The sequence below is a fragment of the Ixodes scapularis genome, unplaced genomic scaffold (genome assembly GCF_016920785.2).
Source record: "Ixodes scapularis isolate PalLabHiFi unplaced genomic scaffold, ASM1692078v2 PGA_scaffold5__190_contigs__length_132052651, whole genome shotgun sequence".
NCBI lineage: Eukaryota > Metazoa > Arthropoda > Arachnida > Ixodida > Ixodidae > Ixodes > Ixodes scapularis.
The window spans coordinates 110,351,068-110,369,337 of NW_024609880.1; the positions used below are offsets into that span (position 1 = coordinate 110,351,068).

Sequence of the window (18,270 nt, forward strand, 5' to 3'; positions counted from 1 at the left end):
CGTCTAAAAGTGGGGGATGGGTGCTCCTTAGGTAGACAACATGTAAAGGTATGTCCTTCCTGTATTTTCCGAGTGTTACAAAATTGAGGGGTAGATGCTTATTGCGAAAGGGGCAGACGCTCGGCGTTTTACAATAAATTGAAATTTAAGTTTACTGAACAAATTAACAAAATGTTACATTCAAACTCTAGAAACAAACAAACAAATACTTAATATAACATGAACTAAACTAGCTGTGCAATGTTAGAACCCAAACAAAGTAACAAATATTCTGGGCAACAGGAAGACAAATTAAGGTTTCAAAGCCTCTTTTTGTTCGAGTGGGAGTACTTATGTCGAGGCAGCATTGCTTACCTTGGGCACACCAAACTCCGAGGGTGCTCTATGGAGTCGTGTCATTTGTGGACTGTCGGCAAACCGCTCGAAAAAGCGGAGTCTTATCGGCAAGCCTTCGGTGATTCCCGCACTTTGTTCTCTCGCCTTCAACTGAAAAAAAAAAAAATATATATATATATATACATATATAAATATATAGGTATATATTTCATTTCATTTCATTTATTACACGATAAGGGCCCCTGGGGGGCATTACATAAGGAGGGTAACATAAAACACAATATAACACTTCAAGGGTTGAAATCAAATGTAGGGACAAATAGGTTGAAAGAACATCTGTTATTTTACAGTGCAATATCTTCATTATACAATCATATGCTTAATAAGTTCTGCTAAAAACCAGGCAGGATCAGTAATTGTTACAATGGACTCATGTAGCGCATTCCAATCCCGTATACACAAAAAAAGGGGAGAGTTTTTAAAAATGTTGGTTCTGGCAAAGGGCATTTCTATCTTCTGGCAATGATCACAGCGTAGGGAGACATGACTGGCTGAAGAGAAGAATTCATGGTCAGTCTAGGGCTTGTAAAACAGGTTATGAAAAAAGGATAATCTATCTACGGTGCGTCTAGAATTAAGGAGAGGTAGTGATAAAGAAGCCTTAAGGGCAGAGATGCTCGTGGGTGAGTAGTCAGCAAGAATGAATCTAGTTGCGCGGTTTTGGATTGATTCTAACATGTCGGATAGGTAAGCCTGATGGGGGTTCCAAATGGTAGAAGCGTATTCCATGTTGGATCTAACAAGGGTGCAGTATGACAGCTGTTTGATTTTCGGTGAAGCTTGACTAAGATGGCGTCTCAGAAAACCTAAAGTTTTATTAGCACTGGAAGTTATGTGTTCAATATGAGTTCTCCATGAGAGGTCAGAGCTTAAGTGCACGCCAAGGTATTTCAAAGATGAAACCTTTTCAATGGGCTGGGATGTAAGTTGATAGGTGTAATTTACTAGATTACGGGATTTAGAAAAAGATACACATTTACATTTATTATGATTAATGGACATTAAGCCACTCAGCACACCAGGTTTCAATTAGGGATAGGTCTTCTTGTAATGTTAGGCAATCATCTTCACTGGAAATAGCGTGATAAAGAACAAGATCGTCAGCAAACAGACGAACACAGCTTCCCAGGCGATAACCAATATCATTTATATAAATAAGGAAGAGCAATGGGCCCAGTACAGTACCCTGTGGTATGCCTGAAATATCTGGTAAGGATTGTGAAGATGTTTCACCTAGACGTACGGATTGGGTTCTAGTCGTAAGAAAAGTTTTTATCCAATTAACTAGTTGCATTAATTTTTAAGTTTTGTAATTTTACTATAAGTCCGTAGTGTGGCACACGGCCTTCGAAAAGTCTATAAAGAGAGCGTCTGTTTGTTTTCGTGAGTTAAGATTACTGTGGATATCGGTTACCAACTTGAAAAGCTGTGTTGTGCATGATCGATTCCTACGAAATCCATGTTGGTTAGAGAATAAAACATTATTGATATCAAGAAACTGCATTATGGCTGTAAAAAATATACGGAAGAAAACACACTTCAGATGGTTGTTGGAGTTTTTAAAACATATTCGTAAAGTTGGCCCACCTTTCGGCCTTAGACAGGCCTTTTTTTTCTCTATAGGTACATATATATATATTAGATACATTTGGTTTGAGTACTGCCATCCACATTTTCCCAGTAAAATGCACTGGTTGGCCAGAAGATAAATTGGTCGGTTGAAATTTTTTTCAATAACAATTATATATATGGCAGCTCCTATACCCCATTTGACTCTCTGTGCATTAGCTGGGAAGAAAATAAGACAACACAAACATAACCTCTGTCACAAACAGCTGCTATGCAGTTGATGCAGAAAGAGCAGTCAGCAGTGTCACATGCTGCGAAAATCTCAGTATAAACTTCTTGCGACATAGTAGCGATGTCGAAAGCAGGGTGTAAAATTTAAAAAATCAAGACAATTTAAATTCTGATTTAAATCATGATCCAAATTGTGATTTAAATTGAACCAGTTTTCCTATGATGATTTAAATCAAAACTTTCCCACAAAAATAATTAAAAAAAAAAGTTTTTATTTTCTGTTTGTCTATAATTTCATGCTTTCTATGCGCATTCGCTTTTTACTGAAATAAAAGAATCATTGAGCAAGAAATATTTATATCAGGCTGAACAAAATCAAAAAGTGCTGCCGTTCTGAAAAAATTCGGGTCATTGAGATTTCTTCCTACCTTCCACCTCGTTTGTGAGTAACGTAACGTCGTATTGAAAGAAATCCAAATGTGAAAGAAACAAACAAAAACTAGAAAAAGTAACGTTTTATTGCCAGCAAAGCAGAGTACAAACAAAGCTAACTAAAAAAAATCAAGCTGATTTTATTCTAGTATGGCTGGGGTTACATCAATAAAAAAAGTAGTTAATTAAACCCTACTCTAAATTTACGATATTTCTTTCTCGCACATTTTTATCGGTGGTTGGTTGGATTGAACAATCAATCTGCCGTGTTAAAATAGACATGTAGTAATAAAGAGTCGCTATTCTCTAGCTGCGGAGACCTTGATCAAATCAATCTGGTTTAAATCAAATAAACTCGATTTAAATCAAATAAACCAAACTTATTCGAATTTTTAAAAAAAGAAATCATGATTTTCTTTTTTACCATTGGTCGGGAATGTGCAGGCGATGGGAGGGGGGGGGCAACGGGGATTTCACTTCCCCTTTCTTCAGACTGTTTGCTATGGTCGCTGGCAAGGTGAGACTGGCAGGGAGGAGCTTCACTGTCCCGTCCTCAGTGCAAGCTTCCTGCCCTTCTCGCTCTGCCAGCGACTACAGAAACATACAAAACGGGGGGGGGGCAATGCCACATAGTCTCTTCATTCTTATGGTCAAAACATGTATCTAGTAAAGAGATGTAGTAAGACTAGTAAGGGTGTTACAGGCATTCGCAATACTGATAGTGCAAAAGTACTGACATAGTATATAATACTTGCGATACGCCTTACCTGTTTCAATTTTTTTATGTCTTCGTCCAACTCCAGGTTGTCGAGAATGACGGCAACGAAAAGACTGAGCACAATCTAGATGGAAAGGGGGAACATGGTGGCGTCACTGATCTTGAAAAGCAAACGTGGGCGTGTTGGTATACTTACCAAAGAAACAAACAGGTGGTAAAGAATGAAGTAGATGGCAACCAAAGGTCCAATTGTCTTGCTGGTGCGAAGCATGGTTTCGTTCATCACTTCGACCCAACCCTCTTGCGTAAGAATTTGGAACATGGACATGAACGCCTGAAAGGGACGAGGCGGCCTATATTACGCATCGCAATTACAGTCATGAATTTAGTATAAACATATTATTGATCATTCTATTTACCTCTCTGCTGTTTTCCAAGTAGCTTTTGGCAAATTCTCAATTATTCTGCTTATAGTTAACTGCTGAATTGAGTTGGGTGATATTATCAAGTAGTTTAATTGCTTTATGCAGTATTGCCACTTTTAGTAGCAATGATTTGTAAAGCCATTTCCAATGTGCGTAGATTATTTATAAACTACTTGGGTTGTAAGTGAAGTCTGATTCAGCTGTATTCATAGTGATGGGCTAAACCTCTGCCGAATCAATTCGGCGCCAAATCTTGGGATTTGGCAACGACAAAGTTTTGCCAAACTTGTCGAAAGATTCAGCAAAAATACATTGTCGCCAGACGTGAAAGTTTGTATTTTGTTTTTTAGAGCGAAAAAAGATTTTAGGTTTTTTTTAATGCATATTGACACAGTTATTACTAAATGAGGCGATATTCTACAAGATAATTGTATCAATGTCATTTTGGTGTGTTTTTTGGCAATTTTACAGTGACTTTTTGCAGAAGTGGTGTGACAACCAGGTTGGGTAGTTGTGGGTGCAGTCACAATACACGAGTTTCGGTTCTGAGGCCTCATCAGCACAAGCCTGCAAGTGTGCACATTATTAAAATAAAGGCGGTAACACTGTGTTCTTACTTTCTTCGAGAGTCACCGTTTCGTGCACAAAAAATTAATGCCGGTTGCTGAGCCTTCACCCGAAGAAATAACAATATTATTGTAAATATGCATGTTTTTTTTTTCAATTTGAGTCACTTGATGCCAGCTTTGCATGAAAATGTGTGTCCTATATTCGCAAAGTCTCGTTTTCAACTTTTAAAATTCCCGTTTTGATGTTAGGACATATACAAATGTTTAAGAAGATTGGAAGAGTTAGGAATGTTGGATGTTTAGTTTCATGCGGATAGATGAAAACCGTGAAATGACACTAGTTAAAAAGTAATATTCTGTTTTGGCACAGATCGAAAACAGGATTGCTATGCTTGCGGGGAGTGCTTTAAAGTACTTGTCACTCAATGTTTCAACTACCTCGTTGCATCACTGGAAATATCAAATGAAAATTATGTTGTTCAGAGTGCACCGCATCATTTGTCACTTGTGCAGTGAACTGCAGTGATTCCTAATCGATCTTCTGTTCTTGAGGCAGAAAATATTGAAGAGAACCAGATTCACAACGGCATAAAAAAACACAGTTACCATGTCGCCTACTCCGCACGTCGCCATAACCGCTGGTTGTACACTACACTGTATGATGGTAACCGCACAACCGCATGGCATCCATTTGCAACCCATGGCTCCGTCCATAGATTGCCGAATTTTCACCGAATCTTTGCCGGAATTTCCTTCAAAAGTTTGGCATGTGCCGAACTTTGCCGAATCTGAAGTTTGGCAGATTCAATCTATCACTAATTCATACCAATGAGTCAAGGTTCTAATGTTACGAACTTTGAGTCTATTGGACAGATTGTTCCTTAGCAAGAATAGAAGCATGACCTTACGAGTGAGCTTTTGGATATAGTAAATAAGGTGAAAAGCACCCCTTGTACTATTAAAACATATTTTTAACAGAAACTACAAATTTTGTTGCCCAGTTTTTACTTGTGCTGCATAGTAGTTGTGTTGTGTTTATTTCATTAGATATTTTATCAGTCAAGCTATCAATCTTTTATTTGCATAAAAGAAAAATGGAGAATGCATTAGACATGCACAGCCACCAGTCTATAAATTATTTGAGGTGCCAGAAATGATAAAATTATGGTCCGTGTTCAATAAGTACTGACATGAAAATTGAATGCATTTAAGGCATATCACATTGCATGCCAAACAAAGGGGTAGGTAGGTATTGCCATCTGTGTACATTTTGATCAGGTGTAAGCCATATATAACCAAACTTCACAAGTATAATAACTTTTCTAAATAAGAGCTAGCAGTTTGGTAATCAAATAAAGGGTCTCACCTCCGGAAATGATTCAAACTTCATAAAGTCCGAGAGGCAGCAGAACAGCTGCATACTAATGCTGGATGTGATCAGCAACAGACACATGGTAAATATAATCAAACTGCCCAGTTTCTTTCCCGGGCCAAAAATCTGAAATGATGAAATAGGATTACATCAAGTCGCACAACATTCAATCACAGAGCAGTGTTTATTTATAACAGCCAACCAGGTAGCTGAACACAAATCAATAGACGGATTCTGTCATGACTGTACCTTGTAAACAAAGTCTTCAAGTACTGGTGATGCTTTTATTAGTCGGACGATTCTCAACACCTGTTTGATAAAACATAGACAGATTTGAATCACAAAGGTATGTCTCTGCACCTCGTGATTTGACATTACAGCTAATTACTGGAGTTACCTGGAAATATGTCAGCTCAGAAGTGAAAAAATCTGGAATAAGGTGCAAGGTAGTTCCAATGGCCAAAATAAATTCCAACTTGTGCAGCGAGCGTTTGATGTAGCCATTGAAGCCGAGACACCAGATTTTCAGCAACACTTCTAGATCAAAGAATATTGTAAATCCAATCTAGAATCAAAGTGGAAAAAAATATATATATATATTAGTATATTATTACTATGTTAGCATTGCACAACTTATGCAACATTGCAAAAAATCAATGACATAATTTGGAAGAAAATAAATGCCTAGAATCAGTAGAAAGGCAAATCCCTGGGCAACTGTCTTACTTTCTCAGGCCTGTGAAAAACTATAAGTGCTTTAAATATTGCTTGTGCACATATAACTGGAACTATAAATAAAATCCAAGTCTCAGAAAATGGCAAGCCCACCCTATCCACACAGGTGCAGTTACCACACAGGCAAATGTTACACAGCACAAAGAAGCAAGGAGCTGTGTTTGAGACCTTTCAGTGTATGTGTTTTTTTTTACCTGCAGTGTCAGGGTTTATGTCATGTTCAAGCATATTACATGGGACAATGTAAAAAAAAAGCATTAAAATGCAATTTAAACATTTCTTGTTACGGTAATTTACTTGAGGAAAAAACTAGAATTTTCAGATTACCTCCGATTTTTCTACACTGTGATGTGCCAGAATGATTTAGAGAAGACTTTAGAAACCTATATCATGAGACATAAAAACCAAAAACGGTATAATGGAAAATAATCCCTGAATCTCAGCTGACCTTTTCTGCAATCCTCGTTCACTAATAAATACAGAAGCAAATTTTATATGAACACATGTGACAACTGATGAAAATGATAAAATCACAACTTGAGAAAGTTTTTGTTGAAAACTATGGGCCCTCAGTCAGCAACTTGCACTGTATCACACTCTAGCCAAGCAGTTTACGCAAAATAAAGCTTGTTAAAGGGCATCAACGAACGTCGTGAATCATACTGTTCAGTATAGTCCCTCCTATATAAGTGATGCCGGCAACAACCAGAGTATCAAGTGTCCGTGCACAACGCACACTGAACCTTACTGAACTGCCTTTGGATTGATGGATGTATGCATACAGCTGAGCCTTATAAATTGGGTGGCAGCTTGTGCCACCTGTGAAATAAAAAAAGTGCCACGAAGTCGCCTGGGGCACGGTGCCCTCACCTCTGCGAAGTAGTAGGTCTTGAAGAAGTCCTCTCGTGGTCGTTCGTCGTGGACAAAAGAGATGCTGGCGGCGACGAAAGCGTTGGCCACGTTGACCATCATGACGATGACTTGGAATGCGGCCGAGTGGATGACCACCTGGAGGCATCGTGGTGCCTTGCCCCGTCCTTTACTCTCGTCCACAGTCACCAACTTCCAGCCCGAGTCGTCCCCCCGCAACACCTGGGTGGGTCGTGCGTCACGAGGAGACGTCGGTTAAACTCGCGCGAACGGTGGCTCCGACAGACCAGCATGCATTATGACGCAGCGCGATTAAATCTGAATTTGATTTTAGTCAGGAGGCTTGTGCAAAAAGTTTGAATTGAATAGAGCTGCATCATAGAGCAGCACTATACAATTTAAATATGAATCGAATAGTATGTGCTACTATCTTTATTCAGTACCGGCTCTGTTTGCAGTGTTAGATACAGATAACACGGCACTAAGTATCCGATTAGAACCACCATTCGCACACGCCTAATTTTCGGATACTACGGTGAAAAAGTGTTTTTACAAACTGATCATATGCACATCAGCATCGAAAACTGACCCCAAATAGAAACTGTGTGACATTCATAATTACTAACTTAATTATTTGAGATCTAGGAACCATGTGCAATTCAAAACAATTCAAACTTTTGTGGATGATGGACTAAGTAGAGAAGCATGCAATGGTAAAGTGCCTAGGAGCTCACATTCTATAGCTCATATATCCTCTGTTCTTGTAGATTACGGTAATACCGTCTTTAGCACTCAGAGATACTGAAAAAATAATTCCAGTAGCAAACATTGCATGCCTAATTGCATCACAAATGTTGGAAAAAAAAAGTACTACTGTGGTAGTTTAATTCCACAAAATTTCTATATTTTTATGGCAATTAACTAATATCAGTGAAATCACCATGTATATTATTACACAATAGTATTTATTTTAATAAGGCTTAAGGAATTTAATAGCTGAATTTTTCAAAATTAGACTTCGTAACCTGAACACTGCTTTTCTTTCAGTGAGATTATTTCTTGAGCTTGAAGTAGAAAGTTGAAACTTTTTTCTTGCTAATTTGTCGTCTTACCTGAGGTGTCGATTCAGTTTGTATTTGAACTCTCTCCCCCCACATCTGTTGGAATTGCACTCGAATCTCGTTGAACGTTTCGGTGATGACAGCAATAAATACATTCTGGAATGGATAAACACAGCAAGCTCATAGGAAGCATTAAAATATTTCTATTGCCACAGTTGAAGCATGTTTTGCATAACTAGCAAGTGCCTCAGCATCCCTGTTTTGTAAATGAGCTTGTACTAAATCAATTTGAGCATGTGCTACAAGCATAAGTGCAAGACAAGTCATAAAATAAGTATTTAAATATGTATACAGCACAGTTTTCTGTTGCTTCTTAAATAATAATATGAAAAGAAATCCAAATAAATAGCTGTTCCACTAGTATAGAAAAACACCCAATCTGAATACTGCAAGTGACTGTTACAAAACTTAACTGCAAAACATGCATACAAAATTCAATATGACGACAAGACTAAAAAAAAATCCGTGACGTCCCTTCAGTCATATCACTAGCACCCTACTGACATATTTGTAAAGCCAAACTACTGTGTCCTAACTTTGAAAATATTTCTGGAAAATGAAATTCCAAGCAACAAGCACCAACAAAGTGGGGCTCACTTTGACCAGCCATGCCAGGAAGAAAATCATGGTGGTGAAGTAGAAAGTGGCTCTCCACGCTGGAAGACTGTCCATGGCTTGGTACATGAGGATGGCCCACCCTTCCGGGGATGCGGCCTGGTATACCGTGAAGAAGCTGTGGGCTGTGTCAAGGTGAGACACATCTCACCATTTCATCTGGAGAGCTTTCGCTTCTCTGATGCCAAGCACTCTGATGGTCACCAAAATATGAATGCTAAATATGGAGGAAGCAGCAAAAGTGAGCTAGCTTTTCACTTACCTAGAATCTTATATAGTACCTCACTATTATATTTTCTTGATTGCTTAAAATAGTAGCCCAGTGAAATACATTAAGTTTAGCCATATAGAGCAAGAAAATAAAAAGTCTAAGTAAAAAAAAATTATGAGAAGTTATAAATTGCGCAAACACCAACACATGACATTTGTACCTTACTTGTCCCCATTGTTTGTGTACAGTTCCTTTTCCAAATATTTTTTGTCCTAACTAATGTGACAAGTCATGTTTACAAGGAAAAAAGTAATGCTTATAAAATGGAACATGTGCAAGTCTTGAGAAGTACTTAAATGAAAATTAAACATTTCAGAAACAAAATCTAGATCTTTGTAAGCCTGTGGTGACCTTATATTCATACAACTGAACACTAGCACTTGCCAAAGCAAGAATCCTCTCATTTGTGCAGCCAAGTAAGCCAGATGGCCGACTGCATAGAAGATGATGAGACTAATGCCGTGCAAAGCGCACGTAAGGGAGGCCTACCGAAATCGTCGAAGCCATTGAACCCAGAAATGCTCTTTGGAAGATTCAGATCCATGCACACCATTCCCTGAGGACACTCATACCCAGACTCCTTGTCCATTGAACAGTAGGCGTCTGGCACTGCAAGGTCATTTAGCGTGACCTTCCTGCAATTCGGACACAAAAAGTATGACTGCTGTAATATCCCGGGATACAGCCTACCTAAAATCGAGAGCGAATTAGGTGAAGCCAAGGATTGGTCTATCTTTCAGTGTACAATCAAGAACAGTTGAAAAAAAATACTATTTTTAGATAAGATTTTTCTGCCAAACTTGTTATCACGGCGAAGTACAATGAAGCCAAGATGGCTTTACTTCCCAGTCAGCAATGTTCGATCATATCCCACCACAGCTACTAGCCACACTTATGCCGAGGACATCAGTGATCCAAACTCTATGATTACTAAGAGTGGGCTATCTCTTGGTGTTTAAAAGAAAATAGCAAATCAAGCCAAAAATAGGGGAGCGTTATCCTTTCTTTCGGGATATTAAGGTACATACCTTAAAATTAGGGCTGGGCAATTGATTGATTAACCTGCCGATTAATGCTTTAATTGCGATTAATTTTTTATCTTGCTAATTAATAAAACTTTGACTAACCAAAAAACTTTAAAATAATTGCTTTCACCACACAGACGTGGACAAGTACAGCTATATGAAGGGCAAACCTTTGGATGAAATTTTAACCGAAAGTCAACTGTAAGGGCGAGAATAGTAACTCCAGAGAAGTGCAAAAGGTTACACATGTCCGTTTAGCACAGCAGAAAATATTGTGAGCAATCAAAAGAGGCCACTCTGGCCGGAGAATATCCACAAACCTCTTTGCCTCATGCAACTGAAGTAGTAATATTATGTGAGTGAGAGTGTCTTTGAACTGTTCTAAACTATGTATTAAATTTGATTCATAATCAAAATTGTGTGCATTGTGGGCCGTTTATCACATACCGTAAAGTAGCGCAGAGGTGCCCACTTGTTCAAGCGCCCATTATTAACATTTCCCAAACTTTGGAACTCTGTAAATTATACGTTAAGCACCCGATTTGACCGGAAAAGCGCCCATGTCTAGGTCAACCCAGTTTTCAGTGAAAGTAGGTTGGGCACTCCCCTCGTATTTTACAGTATCCAGAAAAGGCAAAAAAAAAAATGTAATTTTGACTTTTTAAAGATATTGTGCATGGAAATTAACTAGAACGATTATTCATATAATTAATCGAATAAAGGGTGGCAATTAATCGTGTTAAAATTTTTAATCGACGCCCAGCCCTACTTACAGTATGTGATGAGATTGTAACTTTATAATATCATAATAGTGCGGTAAGCATGCAAGATATTAGTGCTCTCGATCCGAGCAAATAAGCGAGCAAGGCAACTTACTCGGCAATCGTTCCATTTCTAACACAGTGGCTGCTCATCTCGCCAAAAAACTGAACACCCAACAGACCGTACAGAGACATAAAGAACAGGAAGAACAGGGTCACATTGTAGATCTGTTGGCTTGATCGTCTGCAAGAGAGAAATACACAGGTCAGTGGGTCGGCCGTAGCTTTCAGGCATAGCTCTAGATCCCTTTATGTAAATTTCACAATCTTTAAACGAGGACAGAGGAAAGAAGGAACAGGACCAAGCGCTTGGTCCTGTTTCTTCTTTCTTGTGTCCATATATTTTTAGGAGCTTTTTTACGTAAACATGTACCAACTAGCTCACTTAGCCACTTTAGAATGAGCACAGTTTAACTGAACATTTTTTTTTGTTGCAACGCACTAGTGCTGTACCAAAGCCCCTGGCTGTCTTTAAATAATGTTGCGCTAGAATATGATCTCTTCAAGTGTTTGAACCTGCCCTTTGTTTGCATTTTAGGGTACATCAAGATAAAAAATTAATAAATGTGACTCAAGCAAGATTCCAACCTACAGTTTTGACACGGGCATCTTTTAGGGTTTAGGTACGCACTTGCATAAATCTCCTGATGAAAAAAACAAACAGTTTTATCAACAGTAGCAATTGGAACAAGTTTGCAACATAAAAACATAATTTATAAAACTAAACAAACATTCTTGACACTTGGAAACCATGACAAGTAGGTTTGGCTTCTGCACTTGTAGGAAAAGCAAACAGAGCACTAAGTGCTTTACTTTGAAATAATCAATTACTTGAATATTTGGTTGATCCTGGATTTTGGCATGGAAAACTTGAGGAAGACTCGAATGAAGCGGATCATGATAAGAGGTCGGGGAGCTCTCAAAATGGACAGGTAGGAGAACTTGGGAACCACCTCTGTGATTTCGAAAACCTGCAAAAAGCCAACAAGACAACCAAGGACACATGACCGCATCATTCAAATACAAAGAGGTTGCTAAAAGAGTAGAAAAAAGGCTCGAGGTACATTTAAGCACTTCTCATGAGTTGTGAATGCGAAAGCATGTACACCATTCTTCCGCTCCGCGTGTTGGCGCACTCACGGTGACGCAGCGTCATAGGGTGGCCTGTCGTTAAAACTGACGCTGCGCATCAGTTCAAACGACCGGCCACCCCATGGTGCTGCATGTCCGGCAAATGGGAACCTTGACGACACGTGCCAGCCAATGAGACCGAAGTTGAAAATCCACCAGCCTTACTCTGCTGCTTTGGGATCGGGGAATTTCGGTGCCGTTGGCTAGGTTTGAGCGTGGTTTCATAGCTGGGAGCTGGCTGCACTAGAAAAAAGGATTTAAGTTCCTGTTTGGCGCAGTTTGACAGTTAATGCTTTCACAATAAAAAGGCCTTTAGGAGGTAGCTAACGCTTACAGCATCAGCCGCTCTTCATGAACTTTGTGGAAGATTACCTTAAGGCAAAGCTGTTCGGATGCCGCTTTGCTTTCAGTCATTTGCATGCTGACGGGGGTTTATTGTGTGCTTTGATGTGTTTCAGATGACATGAAAGTTTCCTTACCTGAAGAATAACTGATATCCAAAGAAAAAACACCATGGTGGCATCAAACTGACACCACCGGTCTTTCAAATATGGTGTTTCCCCCTGGAAGAGATGCGTTATGTGTGATAGTTGTGTTAGTACTTGTGTCACTACAGCTCTGCTCACTAACACCAAAAGAAATGTCATTGATCGAACTTGGAAACCAGCTGAGCTAGTTTATTTATTTTGTATAGGTCAAGAACACTGAGAGTAACTTGTATTGTTCACCCTGCTCTGTATTGAGTTTTGAAATAATTCCTACTAAAATAATAAATGGCAATGAAAGTCTTAAAACCACAAAGATGAGAACTGCTCCAAAGCTGAAATGTATGTGCCAATGGAATTTAAACATTTATTTTTAGTGTATGAAGACAAAACAGTGCTTCAACTGTGACATGATAATGATAGATAAATAACAGAGTGCCTCTGATGAGAAATTATCATTTCACAATGCATCTGGTCAGAGCCATGCTAGCAAAAATTTCCAACCCAGTGGTCCCCAAATGTAGGCTACATGGCTTTTGAATTAAGGCACGGAGATTCCATTAAGAAATACTTGAAGAGTGCCAACACTTAAATTAATTTTCATTCAATTAATTATATCTTATCATGTGCAAGAGTAATAAATTTGGCTGTCCAAAAATATTTAAGGTGAAGACTCCTGAACTGCTGCCAAGCCACCATGAACAGTTATAGGTAAATTAGACACCCAATCTATTCCAAAAGAACAGAGTTTAAGAAATTGCCAGAGAGGTGTCAACAAAATATCAAAAATAATTCTGTCCAGCTGCCAACTTTTCCACAGTACACCGCTGCACCGTGGAGAGGTGCACTCACTGGCACCCTCCACCTGAGAAGCACCTAATTTATAATCAGTAAAGACTATTGGGACAGCATAGAAAATAAAAAAATGTACAGAATAATAATAGAAAATACTAGGTATCTGGGGGGTGATAAAGTAGACTACATTTAAAGAAAAAAGGTTGGTGCGAAAAATGTTTCTTGTACTAAGAGAGGGCTGAACAGAAGCTGGGAGTTTTGGGCAACTTACTGTGATCAGTCCCCGGATGTGCATCTTGGCAATCATCTCTGCGGTGAAAAGCAGAGTGGCAAAGATGTCCCAGGCAAAGGTGACGGCCATAAGAGGAGGGTGCTTTTCAAATGTTCGTGTTGTGTTGAGACTGACGGAAACCAGGGACAGGAGGGCACACAGACGAAGTACTCGACGCACCCACACCTGCAAACAAAAAATCAAGACGTTAGCGTAACAGGGTGTTTGGGAAGAAAGAGAACTGCGTCTTCCTCACCACAAAAATAAACACTGCTGAATGCAGTCTCAACTCAAATGCGGCGCTAGCGGTCGGGATCAGATGGCAAAATTCCAGTAGTTCCCGTTATTTGATTCAGAAGCCATAAGTATTTCCGAAAATGAATGTCAACAAGTACGAAGGTGAGCGACGTCTGCTACCTGGAAGATGCTGCATTTTCTCATTGAAAATATCTGAAACTCGCTTAAAACTTTTGAGTTAAATAACAGTAAGTTCCGTAATCTTTTTATTACCTAGGGTCCCAACAGCTATAGCAGTACATTTGAGAAGAGGCTGAGCATTCAGCGATAAGAAACTTATTTTTGTGATGAGAAAAGCATGTACGCTTCATTTGTCTTTCAAACACCCAGTATACTTGTTTTTCCATATTCTTCTATTTCTACCTCAGTGAATTTGTAGAGGTCTCTGTATTCCAAGGGAAGAAAAGGGCTCACCTTGTTAACCCACTCGATATCAGCATTTTCATTAAGGCTTTCATCAGGTCCATAGTCCGCGAGAATTGGCTCCCCCCGAACGCTTTGTTTTCTGGCTAGCATTGTTCACGTAAATTCTAAGAGAGGAGAGAAAGAAAGGCATAATAATTATAATCGTGCTCATCAAGATGCCAAATACAATTTTACCATGGTATGTGATATCTGTGCAGTGGCGTGACCAGAAAATTGTTTTTTTTTTTTTTTTTTTTTTTTGGGGGGGGGGGGGGGGGGGGGGGAGAGGGTGCTGAAGCCCCATAAGCCCTCCCCCTGGCTACGCCCCTGTATCTGTGCCATTAATTAAAATTTAGAATGAGGAAACCTCCTGCAAATTGTGGGGTCCAAGTGAATTATGAATGGACTTTATATCATATGAATGGCTATTAACATGTCACACATATTTGTACTATTGTCATCTGACCACATTTTAATGGTAAAATAACAATTCTATATAAATCTGGAAATCCGCCAAACAATTAGTTTACAGCTAACTTAATCAGAACTGCAGTAAGACATAAAAACTTTTAAACCAGACAAGCAGGGGCCCACAAACCAAATGCGACAAAACCCGACATATGTAATGCGTAAATCAGCCCACTTCCAGCTGAATTATGGAACTGGCTCCAGCTGGAAATGAGACAGTCCAGTTGGATTCCAGCTGGACGGCCTCATTTCCCACTGGGACCAGTTCCATAATCCAGCTGGAAGTGGACCGACTTTCGCCTGGGATATAACAATTACTCTACCTAATTAAATTTTTTTGGTAACGAGTAACATATTACTTTTTTTTTTTTTTTAGAAAAGGAACGAGTAACATATAGTTACTATTAAGGAAAAGTAACAAGTAACGGTATTTCTTTTAGAGCGAATAACGAGCAGTACGGTATTTAGTTCCTTTTTTGGTGTAACATATGTACATGAATGGACAAAACATACACACAAAAATGCAAAAGGACAGTATTTTTTTACCCTCGCCTCCCCTCTTCCCCCCCCCCCCCTTTTTTTTTTTTCCGTCTTCCGGTCGGCATTTTTCGGGCAATAAATCAATATTCTACGCGTATCGCAAAGAATAATAATGATAATGACAAAAAGAAGCAACATCGGACTGAAATGATCACCAAAATTAATCGATTTACCCCAACGAATCGCCCCAACAAAAACAATAATGCCCGTAAGAAGCCCAACCCCGCCCGCTTATCCGGGGTCCCGGGTTATCCGGCCATCTCCGCGGTCACCCGGTAAAAATGACGAAATCAACAAAAACCGCGAGAAATTATACGATTTTTTTTTTTTCCAGCACCATCATTCTCCGAAAGGTTTATGCAGAAACTGCGCATCCCCCCTCCACCACCCGATAAAAGAACCCGTGTTTACAGGGCCTAAATCGAGCCGCAGCTCCCAGCTGCAGCCATAAGGGCTCATGGCTACCTGTCATCGCTGAAGGAGGCATGTTTACAGAAGCGATACCGCACATGGAAACACGCTGTAAACGCTCTAGGTGCGTCGCATCCGCCATGTCTCACCTTGAGTAAAGATAGTCCTATTAAGAAATGATCAGGATAGGTGTGCAGGACGACGCTGATTCTCATTTTCCTCGTCGGATGGGCCGATCATTCCACCGGGAAGGGATGCGCTGCTCAAGGGATGGGGATGGGAGCAGCCTAAAGAGCGCAGGGAGAGGAGGAAGAGAAACGGGCGTTATCCCTTCCGAAAGTGCGTTTTATAAATATTAAAAGAAATCATGACATTATCGTTGTGTTTATACGAACAAGTTGGGTACCTTAAGTTGTGCTCAATCGTCAGGAAAAATTTATTGGCGTTATGTGTGGCTCGGGTGACTGATCACTAGCGCCGCGGTGGCGGCGGCGGCTGCTTTTTAAAAATGAACGCGGCGCGTGATCGGTTGACGGTTTGAAGTTTGAAGCATTTGAAGCTGCTTCTTGTCAACCCGGAAAGGCAGTGGGCGGTGTTTGGATTTCTGTCTTTTTCGTGGGAAGACGTTCGAAGGCCGTCAAAATTGAGGACCTCGAGTCTGCCATCTTGGTGAGTCAGTGGCGAGCGAGCGAGTCTCGAAAAAGTGCCTCGCTTGTTTGCTCTTTTTGGGTGTTGGTCCTAGTCGAGTACCGCTCATCATGGTTCATCGTATTCCGTCCTTGAAGTTGTAGTTCCTCGGTACCTCGTCTATGTAAAATTTGCACAAGAATCCCTGGTCCCATCTTTTTGTATATGACGGAAGTTGAACTTTTTTCATCCAGTATTAACTCAACACTGCTGCACAACTTTTCATAACTTATCGCTGCGTTTTTTTTTTTTTTTTTTTTTGTAGTTTTGACTATACATGGCTTGCACTGACGTCACATTGCATATTTTTGACCACCATGTAAGAGGAGGAGGGGGAAACTGCTTGTAAGAATTTTAAGTGACGGTTTAATCTTCTATAATCTTCTGGGAGGAGAATAGCGACGTCTGTGCAAGTCTGGGAGACACAAAAGAGGGTCCTGATAAGAGGGGGGCTCCTTCTCCCCCCTCTTTGCTGGTGGTCATCGGAGCGCCCTTTGAACGACGTCACGTGCAAGCCATGTATAGAAGCCGCATTTCTAGCTTACAAACATCTAAACCGTCTCAAACACTTTTTTTTCTTTTTTTCCCTTAACACATCCACGTTTTCAGGAACAATATGTATTATAACCATTGTTCAAGTTCCGACTCTTCCTTTTGTGCACCCAATCAAGTCATACCTTGGCGCACCAAAAGTGATCTGCTTCGTTCTAGTCCAAATATCTAAAGACCCCACCCTTGGCGACCTTTCATCGGGCAAGGCCTTCGAGCTGATTCACACTCGGTCAGGGTCGCGAAGCTCCGAGCTTGTACGATAGAATGACTTTGCGAATTCCAGGACATCTGTGCCCGGACCCAGGCCCGTGCAGAGGCCCGCGGCAGGATGCTCCACACGTCGCTTCTGTCGAGCAAACGGAAAAGGGACGACCCTGCCGCCCCTCTTCAAGACCATGGGACCGGTAAGCGTCGCTTTTGCCTCCCTATTTTATTTCTGCTGGCCAGGGTTCAACAGTGTCCTGTCTAAAGGGGTGGTAGAATTCTCAAGCCGTATATATTATGCTAGATAAAATGTTGTGTGTCTGGGATGGAACTAATACTTTTAAGGCGAGAGCCTTATATGTCCCATTTCGCGAAAAGGCGTTGGCGTTGTGCCCTAAAGATGGCCATAAAAATATGTAAAAAAAAGCACATGGTGCTCAAGGTCAAAGCGGACGTGCCTCAGAAATAAAACGCAAAGAAAAGCACAGCAATGCAGATGCTTTGTCACGAAAGCCGTGATGCCGGCAGGGGTGGCGCGCCTGCGCAGTGGGGAGCGTGATGTTGCCGCCGGATTCACGAGACTGTAATGCTTTCACATTCTTACACATGAGCAGTCGTAAGTGTCTATGGTGTGTTTTTGTCTGTTCATGTCACTATATCATGAGAGCATGTGCACAAATAGTGTGCCCTTTTCTTTCTTTTGCGGGGTGCATTGTAGCTTAGATATGCTACCGTGTTTTACGAAAGGAAGGCCACTTTGTCTGGCTTTCCTCCTGTTTATCTATCAAATTTAATTCTACAACTACCCTTTAAAAACACAAATCTTTTTCCTTGTTTTTTTTTTTTTTTTTTAT

At 40.2% G+C, this 18,270-nt stretch overlaps 2 protein-coding genes across 7 annotated transcripts in view; one reads left to right on the plus strand and one right to left on the minus strand.

Moving 5' to 3' along the window:
* Positions 1-16,269, minus strand: part of LOC8029786 (sodium leak channel non-selective protein) — a 51,652-nt gene extending 35,383 nt beyond the window's left edge. The window contains exons 1-16 of the mRNA XM_040214587.3: positions 16,123-16,269; positions 14,564-14,679; positions 13,853-14,038; positions 12,781-12,864; positions 12,002-12,141; positions 11,226-11,354; positions 9,814-9,959; positions 9,036-9,178; positions 8,430-8,534; positions 7,318-7,539; positions 6,110-6,277; positions 5,962-6,021; positions 5,707-5,838; positions 3,543-3,680; positions 3,396-3,470; positions 355-486 (exon numbers count right to left, since the gene is read on the minus strand). Coding sequence (XP_040070521.1) covers positions 355-486; positions 3,396-3,470; positions 3,543-3,680; positions 5,707-5,838; positions 5,962-6,021; positions 6,110-6,277; positions 7,318-7,539; positions 8,430-8,534; positions 9,036-9,178; positions 9,814-9,959; positions 11,226-11,354; positions 12,002-12,141; positions 12,781-12,864; positions 13,853-14,038; positions 14,564-14,665 — 1,962 coding nt within the window. The 5' untranslated portion in view covers positions 14,666-14,679; positions 16,123-16,269. The remainder of the gene's footprint in view (positions 1-354; positions 487-3,395; positions 3,471-3,542; positions 3,681-5,706; positions 5,839-5,961; positions 6,022-6,109; positions 6,278-7,317; positions 7,540-8,429; positions 8,535-9,035; positions 9,179-9,813; positions 9,960-11,225; positions 11,355-12,001; positions 12,142-12,780; positions 12,865-13,852; positions 14,039-14,563; positions 14,680-16,122) is intronic.
* Positions 16,270-16,443: 174 nt separating this feature from the next.
* Positions 16,444-18,270, plus strand: part of LOC8029785 (anillin) — a 33,138-nt gene continuing 31,311 nt past the window's right edge. For 2 of the 6 annotated variants that reach the window (XM_029971463.4, XM_040502479.2), the window contains exons 1-2: positions 16,467-16,642; positions 17,496-17,616. In XM_029971463.4, coding sequence (XP_029827323.3) covers positions 17,541-17,616 — 76 coding nt within the window. In that variant the 5' untranslated portion in view covers positions 16,467-16,642; positions 17,496-17,540. Of the gene's footprint in view, positions 16,643-17,495; positions 17,617-18,270 lie in introns of all 6 variants that reach the window. The other 4 variants (XM_042294116.1, XM_029971471.4, XM_042294117.1 and 1 more) reach the window with 4 other exon arrangements.